At 45.5% G+C, this 18,599-nt stretch overlaps 1 protein-coding gene across 2 annotated transcripts in view; it reads right to left on the bottom strand.

The window, feature by feature from the left end:
- rbl2 (retinoblastoma-like 2 (p130)) overlaps positions 1-13,090 on the bottom strand; it is a 239,909-nt gene extending 226,819 nt beyond the window's left edge. For both annotated transcript variants that reach the window (XM_072518251.1, XM_072518252.1), the window contains exons 1-3: positions 12,764-13,090; positions 5,122-5,252; positions 4,030-4,233 (exon numbers count right to left, since the gene is read on the bottom strand). In XM_072518251.1, coding sequence (XP_072374352.1) covers positions 4,030-4,233; positions 5,122-5,252; positions 12,764-12,910 — 482 coding nt within the window. In that variant the 5' untranslated portion in view covers positions 12,911-13,090. The remainder of the gene's footprint in view (positions 1-4,029; positions 4,234-5,121; positions 5,253-12,763) is intronic.
- Positions 13,091-18,599: the final 5,509 nt, after the last annotated feature.

Below are 18,599 nucleotides of genomic sequence, written 5' to 3'. Positions count from 1 at the left end.
GGGGTTCCTGGGTTACAGGGATAGGGTGGAGGTGTGGACTTAGGTAGGGTGCTCTTTCCAAGAGCTAGTGCAGACTCAATGGACCAAATGACCTCCTTCTGCACTGTAAACCCTATGATCTATGTGCAGGGCAGGTGGATTGGCCATGCTAAATTGCCCCGTAATTGGAAAAAATGAATTGGGCACTCTAAATTTTTTTTTAAATGGGATTAAAATGTTGCAACAGATGGTCGCCAAGAGGTACCAGACTTGCTCTGTGGATTCTTGGATTCTTGAAAGAACAGTAGGACACATTCCTGACTAAGAGTGTCATTATTCATCTCTTGAAACCATCCAATAGGTGTTTAAATGGGTCTTTCTGAAACCAAGACAGTGATTGTCTCAATCCCCCAGGGTAAATTTCTGCAACAATAGTCCAGGTTGTGCCTAATCCATTGAAGTACAACACCATAGTAGGAAAAGGGGACTGTGAGAAACCGCTTAGAAAGGCAGCCATGTTGGTCTCTGTTTTAATCTGTAAGTGCTGTCTGCAAAATGCAATTATGGGTAGAAACAGCAACAGAGAGGGTAGCAATATCTATAACTGTTTTAATCTGTAAGTGCTGTCTGCAAGATGCAATAATGGTAGAAACAGCAACAGCAGCAGAGAGGGCAGCAATATCTATAACTGCTGAAAACTACAACATCATAAGGTCTCCAAGCTTGTTCCATTTTGAAATTCCATCAATACAGAAAACTCACCTCCTGGTTACAAAACTAAAGAGTAACTAACTTTGTGACCTGTAGAAAGTCCATGGCGGGAGTCACCGTTCCCCGATGCCGATTTCATAATCGGCAATCAGGCGGAGAATCCCTTCTGACTGCAAAATCGGGGGGGGGCGTCTGTTTTATGCAGGTTTTGTATGCTCCGCCCCTCTGAAATGGCACCATCGCGTTGCGCGCCGCACGCGTTAGGACGGCCTTAGCTCATCACCTGAAGGCATTCCCGATGCTCCGCCCCCGATAGGCCAAGTTCCCAACTGCGCAGTTGACGTGTGGTCTCAGTGGTCGGGAACCCGGCGTGGCGACTGCAGACTAAAAAATAGCTAATTAGCATTTCTACCTGGGTACAAGGTCCATGTGGTTCATATTGCCAAGAGACTATTCCATTTTGTGGTTTAATGCACAAGTTGCATACAAAGATAGTGTTTAGCTAAATGTTTTTAGTCATTTGTTACAATGAATGTCTTAAATACTAAATCTTGGCACGGCATTCTTTCAACTACTAACTAGAAGTTAGAATTTCTATGTCTCCACAAGGATTGTATCAACATTTTATGAATTTTAAACCGTTCAAGTGTCTGAACTATCTCCTCTTTACTGCAAAATATTAATACCTCAGCCATGCGTCCTGTCTCCATGCGTAAATCCGCTTTTTGGGCCCTTATCAACCCCACACCTTTTTTGCTACTTCTATGCCTATAGAAGACTTTTCCCTTTAAGTTAGCTGCCAATTTCTTCTCATACTCTCTCTGCTTATCTTATTTACTTTTTCAATCCCCTGTATTATCCACCTGACATGTGTCTCACTTTTTCTGCATCATAACCAGTATCTCTTTGTCATCCAAGGATCTGGATTTGTTTGCCCTACCTTGATTGTGTTATAAAACCTAGAATTCAATTGGCTTTTATGATAATTTCCACTCAATGCATCTCCTAATGTCTAAACCTCCAACTTTCTCTGCCACATCACTCAATGACTCCCAAAATATAATTAAACTAAAATCTACCAATTTGTACTAACTGATATTAAATTCCATCGGCCACTGTTTTGACAATCCATGTACATCAGGCCTACTATTTTTTACCATCCACCATAACAGAAATAACTCCTTTATCATGTACAATCTTTTATTTTTAAATTAATATTTAATTTAACAAACTGGTTTATCATTAGCTAGGTTACCTCTGTCTCTCTTCCTGTCCTTTTATTGCGATGCTGCCAATGAATCAAGAACAAGAGTCTCTCATTTGTTAAATGATGTATTTCTGTTGCACCCAATGTCTAGTGAAGTCTTGAGCTTAACATTCTAAATTTATAATTTAAAAACGTTTTATGAAAAATAATTTTTAATTGTTTGCAATAATGGGCAATTGACTAACATCGGTGTTATAAGAACTGGCACCACTAGAAGTAGTTGAACATCTTAGTGTGAAATGCTGTGTAGATGTCTTCAAGCAGAATGGTACAGCTGCAGAGCATAACCAACCCTGTGCTGTTCATTCACATGGTTCCACGAATAACTGGTATTGCGCCAACATATTATGGAATGCCACTAAATCGAGCAGCAGCAATCTGAGATGATCCACATATCTTCAGTCAGGGCCACTGTTAAACCAGTAGATAATAGAACCGATCAGTATGATTTTTCTCCCCCCTCTAAGATTAACACCTACCTTTCTGCAGACAGTACAACAGATTGTGAATTTTAGTCTGGGTAATTCCACACTGCAGTTATACTACCAGTACTGGTAGGGTTTTAACTGAGAACACAGCATGGAGTACTTGCACGACTTCACGTGAGCAACAAATGTGTTTCCTTTTTAAACATCTTTACATTTGATTACCAGTATTTTGCACAAATTTGTATATCTGAGTCCAATTGCTTTTTTTTTCTCCTTTGTCTAACTTCAGAAAAGCAAAGCAATAAAGTCAGTGTTTGCAAAAGAAGGCTGTGCTGTAAATTGGTGAATGCTGGTACCAAACCTTTGCCATTAGAAAGTTAGCACGTGCAATGTTTTTGCATGACTTAATTTTAATCTGTCCTTGCTCTCTAAATGCTGGAAGACCTGCTATGAATTTCCAGGATTTCATTTGTATGTGGAATTTATTATTGATTCAGCCATTTCTACTATTCACGACACCCTATGCTGCTCTTGTTTGCTTTGTTTGGCTCCTTGTTCCGCACTGTAACCAATCACTGTTTTGGAGATGTACCATTTGCCAATGTTCTCTGTTGATTATCCTTGTGTCTACCATGTACACACTGTGTACGTTCCTCGGCCGCAGAAAAATACTTTTCACTGTACTTCGGTACACGTGACAATAAATAAAATAAAATCTTGTGCTCAATTCAAAATACTGGATAATTCATTTTTTAAAATAAAGCTGCACAGGAATAGTTTCTGATTCAGGGAAGAAATTGACTGAGTTAAAGAGGATAGACTATACAATGCCATGCTGATCTTTACCAGATCCTGTTCAATTCAAAGTCGGCATCTGTTGTACTGTAGTTCCTGTGCTTATCTAATTGATATAAATTTAAATCTTAATGACCAGGGTGACACATTGATTTATTTCCAAACCATTTAGTTTGTTCTTAAATGTGACAAAGACCTAGCAATTGTAAATCATTTGTGTTAATAAACCAAGAAATGGTTTTGTACATACAACCTAGATATCTTTTGGAGACAAAGGGGTAGAAACACAATGCAAAGGGTTAAAAACCCCATCCAAGTTGTACACAGGGATAACCAGAGCTATGGATATGTGTAAGGATAGACAGAATTTAGAGTTTGTAGAGAACCACTCACGGAGGCAAAGGGGAACATTCTTGTTTTGTTTCAGGATATTGCCGAGACAGAATTTGATGTCCCCACGCCTTAATCGAATACATTTACCTCAATACTCTGTTCTTAAGATTAAGAAAATTAAACTATGTCCATGGCAGTTATATTTTTCAAATCCAAATATCAATTATTTAAGTTGAATTTCTCCTACAATTAATTTACTAACCGATAACTGTAAATAGCTTCTATACGGAGCATGAGCAGATATCAAGTACAACAGTAAAAACATAAAACAGTTCACTAACAATTTGTAAAATGTACTATTTACCTAAACACTTTGCGCTACTAACAGATTTGAAGCAGAAGCAGCTTTGTGCAAATTTGTAATATTGCCAATTAGGACTACGTTTAAATATGCCGCAAATCACTACCACGTCTGAACAGACTATAGAACATTTATTTTGGTGTTTCAGATCTCACCTCTGTTTCCGACCCCTATGCTGTCGCGGTGGCTGTTCTTCTTGAGGATCCTTAAAAAGGTCATGAAAGATAGGCTCGCACTTCTTGAATATGACAGCAGAGACTGTGAAGTTCCTCTCCAGCTTTTCGGTACGTTCCCTGAATTCTTGGGACAGATCTGCCATGTCTGCCCATTTTTGCATCTTATTGAAGAATTCGATCAAGCTGTTCCACATACAAAACTCCATTTAAGTAAATGCTTTCCTGAATTTAATGCACTAACATTCCAATATATTTATGGTTTGAAAGCTCTTCTAGTGAGAGAATTCCAGAGCAGGATCATCCTGCTGTGGTCAGAAGTGGAGTAGGAACGGCTTCTACCACATGACTGACCCAGTGTTGACCTTGATAAATGTAGTATAGACAGGCCCCCAAAGGTACCTTTACACAGTTTTTTGCAATACTTTTCTTAAGTTGCATGGGGGCTTCGCTTCTGGGATCTCAAGCCAGTTTCCATAACCAATGGATAGGTAAAAATACGATTGCTGTTCCTTCCTATCCCTCTACAGTACTTTTCCTTGACTGGTTTTGATTATTGCACACCTTGGTGGCAGATCCTTGTGCGTGAAGGGGTTTATTCACAAAATATGGTTGATCTTGAGGTTGCATGAATTATCTCTAGGCCATTTTTGTGCCGATCTGTAACTTTATTGTTCAGCACTGGACAGTTCAGAATGATGATGTTTTTGATATTCAACATTATAATGGAAATTAAGTATCTAATGATTTAAATAGTGCAATATTCTTCTCCTACTAATTGGTGGTAGGGTAGGAAATAGTATAGCTGTACCACCATAATTTTTCCAAAATTTGCTTTTTACAGAATGTAGCTGGCCTATGTATATCCTGATGCCATTTCTCTTCAGTATAGACATAAAAGTGATACCACATTGTTTGTCACTCTAGGCAACCTCGAGAGACTGAAGATAAGTTATTCAGGGAATCTATTATGAAGCATAAATCTACCCTTGGTAAGAATGAGGTAGATGAATTGCACGTGAGGCATGATAAGCAATAATCATGTTAACCTAACGTTGTTTTATATATTCCTACCTGAGTTCAGAAGAGCGTAGGATCTTTGTCAAGGAGACACAATTCCCTTCCACAGTTCCTCGTCCCACTGATGGAATGGCTTTTCTACATGCAACATACAGGGCACAAGCCAACCAATGAAGATCTTCTCCCTGAAAGAAAATAACCTTCTTTGAATTATACAACTATTACCAATAGCTACAACCTTTCAGTTAAATGACTTCATTTTATCATTTACAAACAGGGATTTACAAGCAACTGTCTCTAGTTTGTTCAGTTAGCTCAATTATTGTTGATTTGGGGTTTTTAAACAACATGTATTATTGCTCCAATTTGCAAAAAGAAAAACCAATGAAATGGAGAGCTGAGAAAAATAGATTTTTGGAAACTTTGATTCTGATGTACTTTCATTTGATCAAGTGAAAGTGATCTGAATTTTATTGTAAAACCAGATTAGTTAGCTTCAGCTTCCGGGCAGAGGTGTTGAGGAAAATTCAAACACAAGAAAAACCCTATCATATAGTGCAGTTAATTATTTCCATTCAGGCATGGATTTTTGTTTTGAGATTTATTTCCAGTCATAGACTTAAGTTAACCTACATTGCAAATGGCAAGCTTTCCAAAACATACATTGTTTTAAAATACACAAACTGACATATCTAATTTACAATATGAGGATTTTTTTAAAAATTCAAGTATGCTGCTTTTTATTAGGTGGGTCTGTATATCTAGATGATTGTGCTTCTGGGAATTATAATGAATATTTGCTGTTATTGTAAATGGATCCTTTATACGACAGAAAACACAAGAAACTGAAGAGAAAATGTGGTAAACCAGTGGGGCATGAGATAGAGGAATGGGACCCAAATAGTATTGTGATTGACAAAGAGCAGAGAGACGAGAGAAAGCAATTGAAAAGCAAATAAAAACTCATGTTGACATGAGGGGCTTTTCACAGTAACTTCATTGCAGTGTTAATGTAAGCCTACTTGTGACAATAAAGATTATTATAGATTATTATGCGGCACAAGTTACTTGCTGTTAAAACACCTTTGCCTTTATTGAGTGGATGGTTCAAAGGAAACCTAGGAGGTTCTTGGGCCAAGTAAAAGATATTCCTTTCTCTTTTAATCCAATCTTTGTGTGAACTGAACTAAGCATGGTCAGAAATGTCTTGGCCTTTGCAATACAAGTATATAATAGACAACACTGAAACAGGCACTTGTCCCATTGTTTCTGTGCATTATGTCTCTTTGAAAGAGCTGCCAATTAGTTCCACTTCCGTGTTCTTTGTCCATAGCCATGCAGATTGCTCCTTTTCAAAGTATGTGTATTACATAAATTGTCCTTCCTTGTAGCTATTTTGGGTAGAAATACAAATGGTTAGTTTAGAAATTAAACTGATCGAATGATGTGGTTGTCATCATCCATACTCACATTTTTGGTTTGGGGAGGTGGATGGAGAAACTTGTCTCTTTCCTTATATAATTTAGATAGTCTGGATCTAGTTACTCTGCAAATCTGTCCCTATTTTAATGCCAGATGCTAAGTAGTATTTTTAAAATTTACCACAATGCAGGTTTGCATTCAATAAGTTCAATTTTTCTGTCTGAAATATGAAACCAGCTACTTGTGTTTATGACATGTACTTGGACTGGCTGCTTGAGATTTCAAATTTCGCTAATGCTCAGGCAGAAGGTGAAACAGAACACTGGTGTGATAGGTGAGGTATGATGGCATTGCTGGATCAGTGAAAAAAATCAATTTTTCACTGGGCCACTTTTAATTGGAAACTCTCGTCAAGATTTTTGATTCCAAACCAAATAAAGCAACAGTGAGAATAGAAAACTGGTCTCGAAGAGCAATGCCTTCCTTTTAAAATAATCATCCTGGTTTTCAAAGCCCTTGCCCCTCCCTAACTCCTTTAGACCTACAAACCTTCGAGCTATCTGCACTCTTCCAATTCTGGCCTCCTTGAGTATCCCTGAATTTAATCGCTCCACCACTAGAAACTGTATCTTTAGTTGCACAAGTCGGAACTCTAATTCCCTCCTTTGGACTTTCGACCTCTCTCTCCTTCTAAAATGCTCCTTTAAAACCTACTTCTTTGACCAAGCTTTTGCACCTCTCCTACCATCTCCTCCTGTAGTTTATTGGCAAACTTTGTGAATGCCCATGAAGCACCTTGGAACAATATACATTAAAGGCACTGTATAAATGCAAACTGTCAATGTGACAAAAGTCAAAAATGGAACCATGTTTCTGACCTTGCTAAGATCATGGAGACAAGTGAACTTGTGTGATTACAATGGGAAATTTCCCTTGCATGTTACGGTACAGAGATAAATTTAAAATTCAAAATAATCAAACTTTGAAGTATTGGGTTCTTATGCTGGTCAATAGTGGTTTTTGTGGGGACTCAAAAACTTTTAAAAATTGACTTTACCTGGCAAATATGGAGAAATCCATGATTGGACCATTTAATTGCTTTAACTGCTTCAAAGTAAAGGATGGTGAAGAAGTATTAATATAGTGAACGAAGATGAGTAAGTTTGAAAGAAAAATATCAATTGCTGCAACAGGGACACTTTTAAATTGAGTACTTATTTCCACTGTATTGAAAACGTTTTTGTTTCAGCTTACAAACAAATGGCTCAAGTTTTTTTTCCCCCAGTCTGTCCTTGTTTCTTACAGCTGATTAATAATATATTGGATATATATTTTCATTTTGAGAATCAGTCATGTCACTGACTCCAATGCTTTCTCAACTGCTACTTGATTGTGAAACTCTTTTATGCATATTCTGAAATATACCATCACATCATGCAAAGCTATGAACTGACTTCATAGTACTAAACACAATATAGATACACTTTTTAAAAATAAATTTTGAGTACCCAATTCATTTTTTACAATTAAGGGGCAATTTAGCATGGTCAATCCACCTATCCTGCACATCTTTTGGGTTGTGGGGGTGAAACCCACGCAAACATGAGAAGAATGTGCAAACTCCACACGGACAGTGACCCAGAGCCGGGATTGAACCTGAGACCTCGGCGCCATGCTTCATCAGTGCTAACCACTACACCAGCGTCCTGCCCCTAAGAAATAGATACACAACTCTTAAGCTACAAGCAGCTCAAGCTGGACTCGGCAATGTGGAGTGCTGAAGATCTGAAGATGTTTGTTCTTTTCACATTCTATCCCACCTTACAACTTGTAATTATATTGCAGCTTTACAGAGAAGGTTTCACTCCCATGTGAATGTAAAACATACACCAAGCAGTATTGGAAGGGTTAAGAAAATAAAAACAAAAACATAGTTGAAAAGATGGCGTACTGTGGAAATATTTAAACACACAGCAGTAGTAAAGGGAATTTCAAGTTTGACAACTCTACTGGGTGGAAGGAGCTTGTAATGGAGGTCAGTGGAGGCCTACAGCTGGGAAGTAAGTAGGTGCTTGCAAGCTAGGATTGGATGACACTAGTGAGGAAAGTCCTAAACGTAGCATTGTTTCATTTCAAGGCACTAGAGGTAAGTTTTTTGATGGGGGACAAATTAAATTATTTCAGTCTTCCTCAGATTCATTTTGGGGGAGCTAGAGCTCACCCATGTCTTAATATCAGATCTGCCAACTGACAAAACAGAAATGGCTGCCAGATGAACACATGAATAGTGTCAATATGGAGCAACATGTAAAAGAGGAAAAGGAAGCAGACAAGGCTATAACGAAAGGGTACTGGGTAACTGTGCTGAGGTGGGTCGAAAAACCAATGAGATTATCTGACAGAAATGAAATAGGTAGACTTGTGAACACAGGCTGCAAAGAAGAGGCTCTGTGAGGTGATGAAGTTGGCCAATTACCGTATACTATGTGGAGACCATGAAGAGGTTATAAAGGATGTATTTTACTTTCACCAGGATGGTCACCATTGTTGAGGGCTGAACCATATTGAAGGGATTAAAATGGAATTGAGAGATAGGTGAGGTGGGAAGTAACATTCCAGAACCTTGGACAGGAAGTTGTCATGGGATGTCCCTCAATTAGAGGATGACATCTATTCTGTCATAGAATAGAATCATAGAACTTACAGTGCAGAAGGAGGCCATTCTGCCAATCGGGTCTGCACCGACCCTCGGAAAGAGCACCTTACTTAAGCCCACGCCTCCACCCTATCCCGTAACCCAGTAACCCCATCTAACCTTTTTTTGGACACTAAGGGCAATTTATCATGGCCAATCCACCTAACCTGCACATCATTGGACTCTGGGTGGAAACCGGGGCACCTGGAGGAAACCCACGTAGACACGGGGAGAACGTGCAGACTCCGCACAGACAATGACTCAAGCCGGGAATCGAACCTGGAGCTATGAAGCAACTGTGCTAACCATTGTGCTACCGTGCTGCCCACTTTTTAAAATCCTGTTCTGTACCAGTTCATGACATTATTATCATTAACTCCTCAGCAACACTTGTTTCTTCTGTGGGTCTTGTGACAGAAGAAGCTAATTGTCTAAATGCAGATCTTTGGGACAAGGGATAGGACATCCTATAAGGTAAAGGGATCCACAGTGCAGGATTGACTTCCTATTCTTTCTCCATTACCCCGCTTCCCCCCACCCTCTGCTGTTGCTCCATCTCATCACCAAGGCTTTTGGGTTCAAACCACGATGCAGCTTGATGGACAAGTTGTTGCCACTTTGAACGATTGGTAGTGAGCTCCTCTCAGTCATTAATATCAATGCTGCAATGCATCAAAAAGAGCTTGTGTTTTTGAAGCATTTTCTTTGCCCGTTCCAACCCTGGTCATTTGAGTGTTGAGAAAACAGGAACTGGCAGGGAAGATGGTTTTTCAGCCATCCGGACTGTCCATCATAGTTGATTTTGCAGGCGTTTTGCCTATATGCGTATGGAACTGGCTTTAAGAGGGTCACTAGCATTTCTTTAATGGTCCTTCCATAGAATACAGTGGATGCAACAGAGGCATTGCTGGTGGAGCTTCTCTAGCGATGTTGTGTTATTGATACACAGCCCATGTCTCAATGCAGTACAGGAGTGTGGTGACAACAACTGCCCTGTACACTAGGACTTCTGTTGACTTGCAGAGCTCTTTTGCTGCAGTAGTTTGTAGAAGGTTGAGCTAGCACTGCTGACCCAGTGTTGGATCTCCTCGTCAATGGTGGCCTTGTGAGAGAAGTGGATGCCATGTATGAGAAGTGCTCAAAATATTCCGGAGTCTTGATGTGAGCAAAAGCACACCAGCTTTTAAGACCTCAGCTGGAATACCATTGGAGCTATAGGCTTTGAATTTCATCCGTGTTTGTTGCAGCTCCCCCATTTCTGGTTCATCCATGGATTCTAGCACAGGGCACTTGGATAGACACTTGGGGACAGACTGGAGAATGTCAACTGCCACTGTAGTTTTGTAATCGATGAGTTGTTGGGAATATTCTTAGCAGCATTGAAAAATGGCATTGTACGCCTTGAAACATTATCCTGGGAGCGATTTAACCTTGGTCTAAAGATGGCCCTGGTGGCTCCTAAAAGCTTTACAAGTCATGACAGTCAGTATACGGTTGGGTCTCTCTGACTTTCTCTTCCCACCACTTGGACAGAAAAGGAAATGAAGACTGGTGTGAATCATGATTTTATTTTTAAGTCTGTGCTGAAATCTATGTCCTTGTGTAGCTGTGTCTACCATCTATATTAACAATGGCCCCCTAAATCAGCAAGTCCAGTTTTAGTTAGCAAAATTGAGCTGATACAAATTCTGGAAATTTTGCAGAGAAAAGACACATGGTTGATCCCAAGTGTGAAATTACAAAATAAATGAGAGAAACATGGGGTGGATTCTCCGTAGCCTGACGCAAAAATCAGGATTGGTACAGGGCGGAGAATAGCTTCCGACGCCCAATCCGAGGCAGGACCGCTTTGATGCTCCACCCTCTCCAAATTGGCGTCGCCAGGGCGCACGTCGCTCACAGCCGCAATGCCATTGGCGCGTCATCAGCCGGCCCACCCGTGATGCTCCACCCCCGATGGGCCGGGTTTCTGACGGCGCGGGCTACGTGTGGCCCCAGCTGCCAGGAACCTGGCGTGCTGGCTGCGGAGTGTCCAGCGCTGCCACACTCGCTGGGATCCATGCCGCGGCCCGGGAGGGCTTCTGCTAGGGCTGCAGGAAGTGATGGGGGGTGAATAGGGGGTAGGCTGTGCGGTCGGGTGGGCGGATTACGGTTCCAGCATGGCCGGCGCCATGTTTCCCAGCACGACCGGTGCTGGCCGTCAGCCCTGCGCATGCGCGGTCTGGGACCTGGCTATTCTCTGGCCATTATCCGCGTGATCCACAGGCGTTTCATGCGGCGCCGATGCTAGCCCCTCACTGGCATGGAATCGGTGAGGGGTTCACGTGATTTTCCCGTCGTAAAACTCCCGCGGATTCTCCGTTCGCGCCAGCAGTTAGCCTCAGGAATGGAGAATTCCGCCCATGGAGACTTAGTTTCATAAATCCAGAACGTTGTTATAAGCACTGAGCTCTGCTAAATCAATACATTTGCTCTTCAGTCCATAATTTGTGCATATTCTTACTGACATTTTTGTGTAGGACTGAGTGAATTGCTATGTTGTTTAACTATTATGTGACATTAAACAGAGGTCCTGTCTGCCCTCCTAAATAGACACACAACTTTCAATGGGCACTACAAAAGGTGCCCTGGTGTCATAACTAACATTTTTTATCTGGGCCAAGACTACAAAAAAAGATCGTTTGTCACATTGCTGTTTGCGAGACCTTGCTGTGTGCAATATGATGCCTCCAAACAATAGCGAATAATTCAAAAAGTACTAAATGGGCTGTAAAAAGTGCTTCGGGGTGTACCCGAGGACGCGAAAGGTGCTATTTAAATGCAACTTTCCCCCCCCCCCCCCCCCCAAAGCCAACTGTGGCACTGGGAGCAAGCGCCACCCTCAATCTGTCCAGGACACATACTCAAAGTTGCTGTCACAGAAGTAGCTTCACACAGTGTGTGTGTGTGTGTGTGGTCAGCACTGGGAGTACACTGCTAGGCATGGGGAGTAGCTGCAAAAGCCCTGGAGTTGCCGGAGGGAGGGATGGGCGGCGGGATGCTGTGCTGGGTGTGATATTCCCGAGTTGTTCGCACTGTTCTCACTGCCTCTGCGCGCAGCTGTCACTCGGAAGCCCCCCGCCCGAGCGTAAACAAACCCACACCTTCTTCCTCTCCCCACCCCCGGGGGGGGGGGGGGGGCTATTTATTTGTTTAGGTGGGCGGTTAGAAACTTTCTCTTTTTTTTGCTCCGGCAGCCTGGGTCAGGACAGGGCGCCGCTGGGGACTGGATCCTCGGGAGACTGCCGGAGTCGTGTGTGGGGAGGTCGGGCCTTTAAACGCAGACCAGCCGCCCCCTCCTCCCTCCTTCCCTCTCTCCCTCCTTCCTTCCCCCTCCCCTCACGCGGACAAACGTTAAATTGCGAGCCGACCGAGTGTCAGCGATGTGTGTTCCTCGCCTGCTGGAGGGCAGTCTGATTTCCAGCCGTTCGGTCACCTCTACCCCGCCCCCTCCCTCCAGCTGTCAGGCAGCGTTGTTTGTTTACTGGGCGGATGTCACCACTTCCACCCCCCTCCCCGGGCCGGCTCTCGCCCCCTCACCTCCAGCGTGTACTTCCTGCTGATGCTCTCGTAACTGGCCCAAGAATCGCATTTTGCACCCTCGTCCATGTTCAATTTCTGACACAGTTCCTCGAACCTCTGCTTGGTCCGCCGGCCGCCCGGCTGCTGCTCCTCCTCGCTGGCCATGGTGGGTTGGGAGTAGCAGTGGATGATCGAGCTGTCATTGACGCTGCTGTGGGGGGGGGGGGAGGGGGTGCAGTGTGTGTGTATGTAGGGAGGGTGGCGGAAGCGCCCCCCTCCGGCACTGCTGCTCCCCCCGCCCCCCCGGCGGCCTCAGGCAGCGTTCGCGGGTGGCACTGCAGCCATTTAAAGCCGCTGATTGACAGTTGGCTCCTCCGGCCCCCGCCCCCTCCCTCGCGCCGGCTCCTCATTGGTTCCTCCCCTGCCCCGCCCGCCCTGCCGAACGCTCCATTGTGTTCTTCTCGCTCGCCCACGAGTGGCCGGGCCGCCGCGTCAATCACAGCGCCTGCACGGCTCAGCCCCGCCCTCCCCCTCCCCTCCCCCATTGTTTGGAAGTGCGCAGCGGAGGCTGTATGTGGGAGCCAGGCTGCAGCGGCAGCTATGCCAACCAGGGCTGGTGTGTTGCTTGTGTGCCCACACTAGTCGCTGCTGCCAGTGTGGAAACCCTCTTAATGTGCAAACTACCTGTGGAGATGAGAGTTTCCATAGAATCTGAAGGAGGCCGTTCGGCCCATTTAATCTGCACTCTACGTCGCTCCCCCCATTTCAACCCCACGCATGGATGATGGCCAATCCAACTTTCCTGCATATCTTTGTGACTCTGGGAGGAAACCCAAGCAGAAACTGGGAGAATCAGCAGTGCTAACCACTGTGTGGTCACACTGAAGTGTGCCAGGCTGACATTACATTATATAATCTTGCAGATGAAGCAAATTTTAATATTTTGATTCTCTCTGTCCACAAATGCTATCAGGTCTGCTGGGTTTTTCTTTCCCCAGCATTTTCTGTTTTTATTTCAGATTTCCAGGGTCCACATTATTTTGCTTTTTTAAAAAAAATATGTTTTATTGAAATTTTTTTCCCAAACAACAATTTTTCCCCTCTTACCAAGCAAACGCAACAATAACAATACAGAAATTTTTAACAATACACCAGTAACAAAACCCCTTTATCTTTGACCTAAACTAAACTAAACCCCCCCCCCCCTCCCCTTCCCCCTGGGTTGCTGCTGCTGGTCATCTGTCTTCCCTCTAACGTTCCCCTAGGTAGTCGAGAAATGGCTGCCACCGCCTGGTGAACCCTTGAGCCAATCCTCTCAGGGCAAACGTTATCTGCTCCAGTTTAATGAACCCCGCCATATCATTTACCCAGGCCTCCAGTCCGGGGGGTTTCACCTCCTTCCACATGAGTAGGATCCTGCGCCGGGCTACTAGGGACGCAAAGGCCACAACGTCGGCCTCTTTCACCTCCTGCACTCCCGGCTCTTCTGCAACTCCAAATAGAGCTAACCCCCAGCCTGGTTTGACCCGGGCCTTCACCACCCGCGAAATCACTCCCGTCACTCCCTTCCAATACCCTTCCAGTGCCGGGCACGCCCAAAACATATGTGCGTGGTTTGCCGGGCTCCCGCCACACCTCCCACATTTGTCCTCCACTCCAAAGAACCTGCTCAATCTTGCTCCCATTATGTGTGCTCTATGTAGCACCTTAAATTGAATCAGGCTAAGCCTGGCGCATGAGGAAGAGGAATTTACCCTGCTTAGGGCATCAGCCCACATACCCTCCTCTATCTCCTCCCCTAGTTCTTCTTCCCACTTTCCTTTTAGTTCGCCCACCGACTCCTCCCCCTCTTCCCTCATCTCTCGGTAAATCTCTGACACCTTGCCCTCTCCGACCCACACCCCTGAAAGCACCCTGTCCTGTATCCCCTGTGTCGGGAGCAACGGAAATTCCCTCACCTGTTGTCTAGTAAACGCCCTCACCTGCATATATCTCAAGAAATTTCCCCGGGGCAACTTATACTTTTCCTCCAATGCTCCCAAGCTCGCAAAAGTCCCATCTATAAATAAATCTCCCACCCTCCTAATTCCCAACTGGTACCAGCTCTGAAATCCTCCATCCATTCTTCCTGGGGCGAACCTATGGTTGTTCCTGATTGGGGACCCCACCAGGGCTCCCCGCACCCCTCTCTGTCGCCTCCACTGTCCCCAGATATTCAATGTTGCCGCCACCACCGGGTTCGTGGTAAACTTTTTAGGTAAGATCGGTAGCGGCGCTGTCACCAGCGCCTCTAAACTCGTCCCTTTACAGGACTTTCTCTCCAGTCTTTTCCACGCCGCTCCCTCACCCTCCATCATCCATTTACGTATCATTGCCACATTGGCGGCCCAATAGTAATCGCCCAAGTTCGGTAGTGCCTATCCTCCTCTGTCCCTACTACGCTGAAGGAACCCCCTCCTTACTCTCGGAACTTTCCCTGCCCACACGAAGCTCGTGATGCTCCTGTCTATTTTATTAAAAAAGGTCTTGGTGATTAGTATAGGGAGACATTGAAATATAAATAAGAACCTCGGGAGGACCATCATCTTAATTGCTTGCACCCTGCCCGCCAGTGATAGAGGCTGCATGTCCCACCTCTTGAAGTCCTCCTCCATTTGTTCTACCAACCGTGTCAGATTAAGTCTGTGCAAGGTTCCCCAGCTCCTAGCGATCTGAATCCCCAGGTATCGGAAGTTTCTTTCCACTTTCCTTAGAGGCAAGCCTTCTATCTCTCTACTCTGGTCCCCTGGATGTATCACAAATAATTCACTCTTCCCCATGTTTAGCCTATACCCCGAGAAATGCCCGAACCCCCTCAAAATTCGCATAACCTCTATCACCCCCCCCCGCTGGGTCCGACACGTATAACAATAGGTCATCCGCGTATAACGAGACTCGGTGTTGTTCTCCCCCTCTAATCACCCCTCTCCATTTTCTGGAGTCTCTCAACGCCATGGCCAGAGGTTCAATTGCCAACGCGAACAACAATGGAGACAGCGGGCATCCCTGTCTTGTTCCCCTATATAGTCGGAAATACTCCGATCTATGTCGACCTGTAACTACGCTTGCCGTTGGAACCCCATAAAGAAGTCTAACCCAGCTAATAAACCCGTTCCCAAACCCAAACCTCCTTAACACTTCCCATAAATACTCCCACTCCACCCTATCAAATGCCTTCTCTGCGTCCATTGCCGCCACTATCTCTGCCTCCCCCTCCACTGGGGGCACCATTATCACCCCTAATAGTCGTCGCACGTTAACATTCAGTTGTCTCCCTTTTACGAACCCTGTCTGGTCTTCGTGCACCACCCCCGGGACACAGTCCTCTATCCTCAATGCCAGTACCTTTGCCAACAATTTGGCGTCCACGTTCAATAATGAAATGGGTCTATAGGACCCGCACTGCAACGGATCTTTATCCCTCTTCAAAATTAACGATATCGTCGCCTCCGACATCGTCGGGGGTAGAGTCCCCCCTTTCCTGGCCTCATTGAACGTCCTCACCATCAACGGGGCCAACAAGTCCACATATTTTCTGTAATACTCCACCGGGAACCCGTCTGGTCCTGGGGCCTTCCCTGCTTGCATGCTTTCCAGTCCCTTAATAACCTCGTCCACCCCAATCGGTGCCCCCAGGCCTACCACCCCCCGCTCCTCCACTTTCGGGAACCTCAATTGGTCCAGGAACTGCCGCATCCCCTCCTCTCCCTCTGGGGGTTGAGACCTATACAGTTCCTCATAGAAGGTCTTGAACACCTCATTTATCTTTCCTGCCCTTCGCACCGTGTCTCCCCTTTCGTCTCTAATTCCTCCTATCTCCCTCGCTGCTGCCCTCTTTCGCAATTAATGAGCCAACAGGCGACTAGTCTTTTCCCCATATTCATACCTCCTCCCCTGTGCCTTCCTCCACAGTACCTCCGCCTTTCTGGTGGTCAGAAGGTCAAATTCCGTCTGGAGTCGTCTCCTCTCCCTGTACAATTCCTCCTCCGGGGTCTCTGCAAATTCCCTATCCACCCTTAAAATCTCCCCCAGTAATCTTTCCCTTTCCTTGGCCTCTGTTTTCCTTTTGTGGGCCCCAATGGAGACCAGCTCTCCTCTGACCACCGCTTTTAGTGCTTCCCATACCACTCCCACAGGGACCTCGCCGTTGTCATTGACCTCCAGGTATCTCTCAATACACCCCCGCACTCTTGCACACACTCCCTCATCCGCCATCAGTCCCACATCTAATCGCCAGAGTGTTCTCTGCTCCCTTTCCTCTCCTAATTCCAGGTCCACCCAATGTGGGGCATGATCCGAAACCGCTATGGCTGAGTACTCAGCTTCTTCCACCCTAGAGATCAACGACCTTCCCAAAACAAAAAAATCTATCCGGGAGTACACTTTATGGACATGGGAGAAGAAGGAAAACTCCCTAGCCCTAGGTCTAAGAAATCGCCATGGATCCACTCCCCCCATTTGGTCCATAAACTCCTTAAGTACCTTGGCCGCTGCCGGCCTTCTTCCGGTCCTTGAGCTGGATCTATCTAGCCCCGGGTCCAGCACCGTATTAAAGTCCCCTCCTAAAATCAAGTTTCCTACCTCCAGGTCCGGTATACGCCCCAGCATCCGTCTCATAAATCCCGCATCGTCCCAGTTTGGGGCATACACATTAACCAACACGACCTCCATTCCCTCCAGCCTGCCACTCACCATTACATATCTACCTCCACTATCTGCTACGATGTTCTTTGCTTCAAATGCTACCCGTTTCCCCACCAAAATGGCCACCCCTCTATTCTTTGCGTCCAGTCCTGAGTGGAACACCTGTCCCACCCGTCCTTTCCTTAGCCTAACTTGGTCCGCCACCTTTAGGTGCGTCTCTTGGAGCATAACCACGTCTGCCCTTAGTCCTTTCAAATGCGCGAGCACTCGGGCCCTTTTTATCGGTCCATTCAGGCCTCTCACGTTCCACGTGATCAGCCTCACTAGGGGGCTACCTGCCCCCCTCCCGTGTCGACTAGCCATTACCTTCTCTAGGCCAGTCCCATATCCCGCCTCCGCGCTCCCGCTCGCTCCCCCAGCGTCGCACACCATCCCCGCCCACCCACTCTTTAGCCATTTCCTTTTGGATTTCCGCAGCAGCAACCCAGTTGTCCCCCCCCCCTCCCTCCCCCCCTCCCTGCTAGATCTCTTTCTAGCATGATTGCTCCCCCCATATTACTTCCGTAAGTCAGCTGACTTCAACTGACCCCGGCTACTCCTGCTCACTCCTCGACCCCCCCGTGTGGGGAACTCCCATCCGCCTTGCGCCTGTCTTCCCGCCTTAGTCTTTCTGGCGCGGGAACATCCCTTTACCTGACCCGCCTCTTATGGCGCAGCTCCCTTTCCCCTCCCACTCCCCTTCCCCATTCTCCAACTATGTCCCGTCTTTCCCCCCTCACCGGCGCCCACATTTCCCCAATGTCTCCCCCCTTCCCAATTTACTTCTCAATTAACTTCAACCATAACATTAACAATAACATTTCCTGCAGCATCAGTCCCTCAGTTCCGATCCAATTTCTCTTCTTTGATGAAGGTCCATGCTTCCTCCGCCGTCTCGAAATAATGGTGTCTCTCCTGATACGTGACCCATAGTCTTGCCGGCTGCAGCATCCCGAACTTCACCTTCCTTTTATGCAACACCTCTTTGGCTCGGTTGAAGCTCGCCCTCCTTCTCGCCACCTCCGCACTCCAATCCTGGTATACCCGTACCACTGCATTCTCCCATCTGCTACTCCGCACCTTTTTAGCCCATCTCAGGACCTCTTCTCTATCCTTAAGGCGGTAAAATCGC

This window comes from Scyliorhinus torazame, chromosome 10 (assembly GCF_047496885.1).
Source record: "Scyliorhinus torazame isolate Kashiwa2021f chromosome 10, sScyTor2.1, whole genome shotgun sequence".
In the NCBI taxonomy this organism is placed as follows: domain Eukaryota; kingdom Metazoa; phylum Chordata; class Chondrichthyes; order Carcharhiniformes; family Scyliorhinidae; genus Scyliorhinus; species Scyliorhinus torazame.
This window is presented reverse-complemented; position numbering and strand designations above follow the sequence as displayed.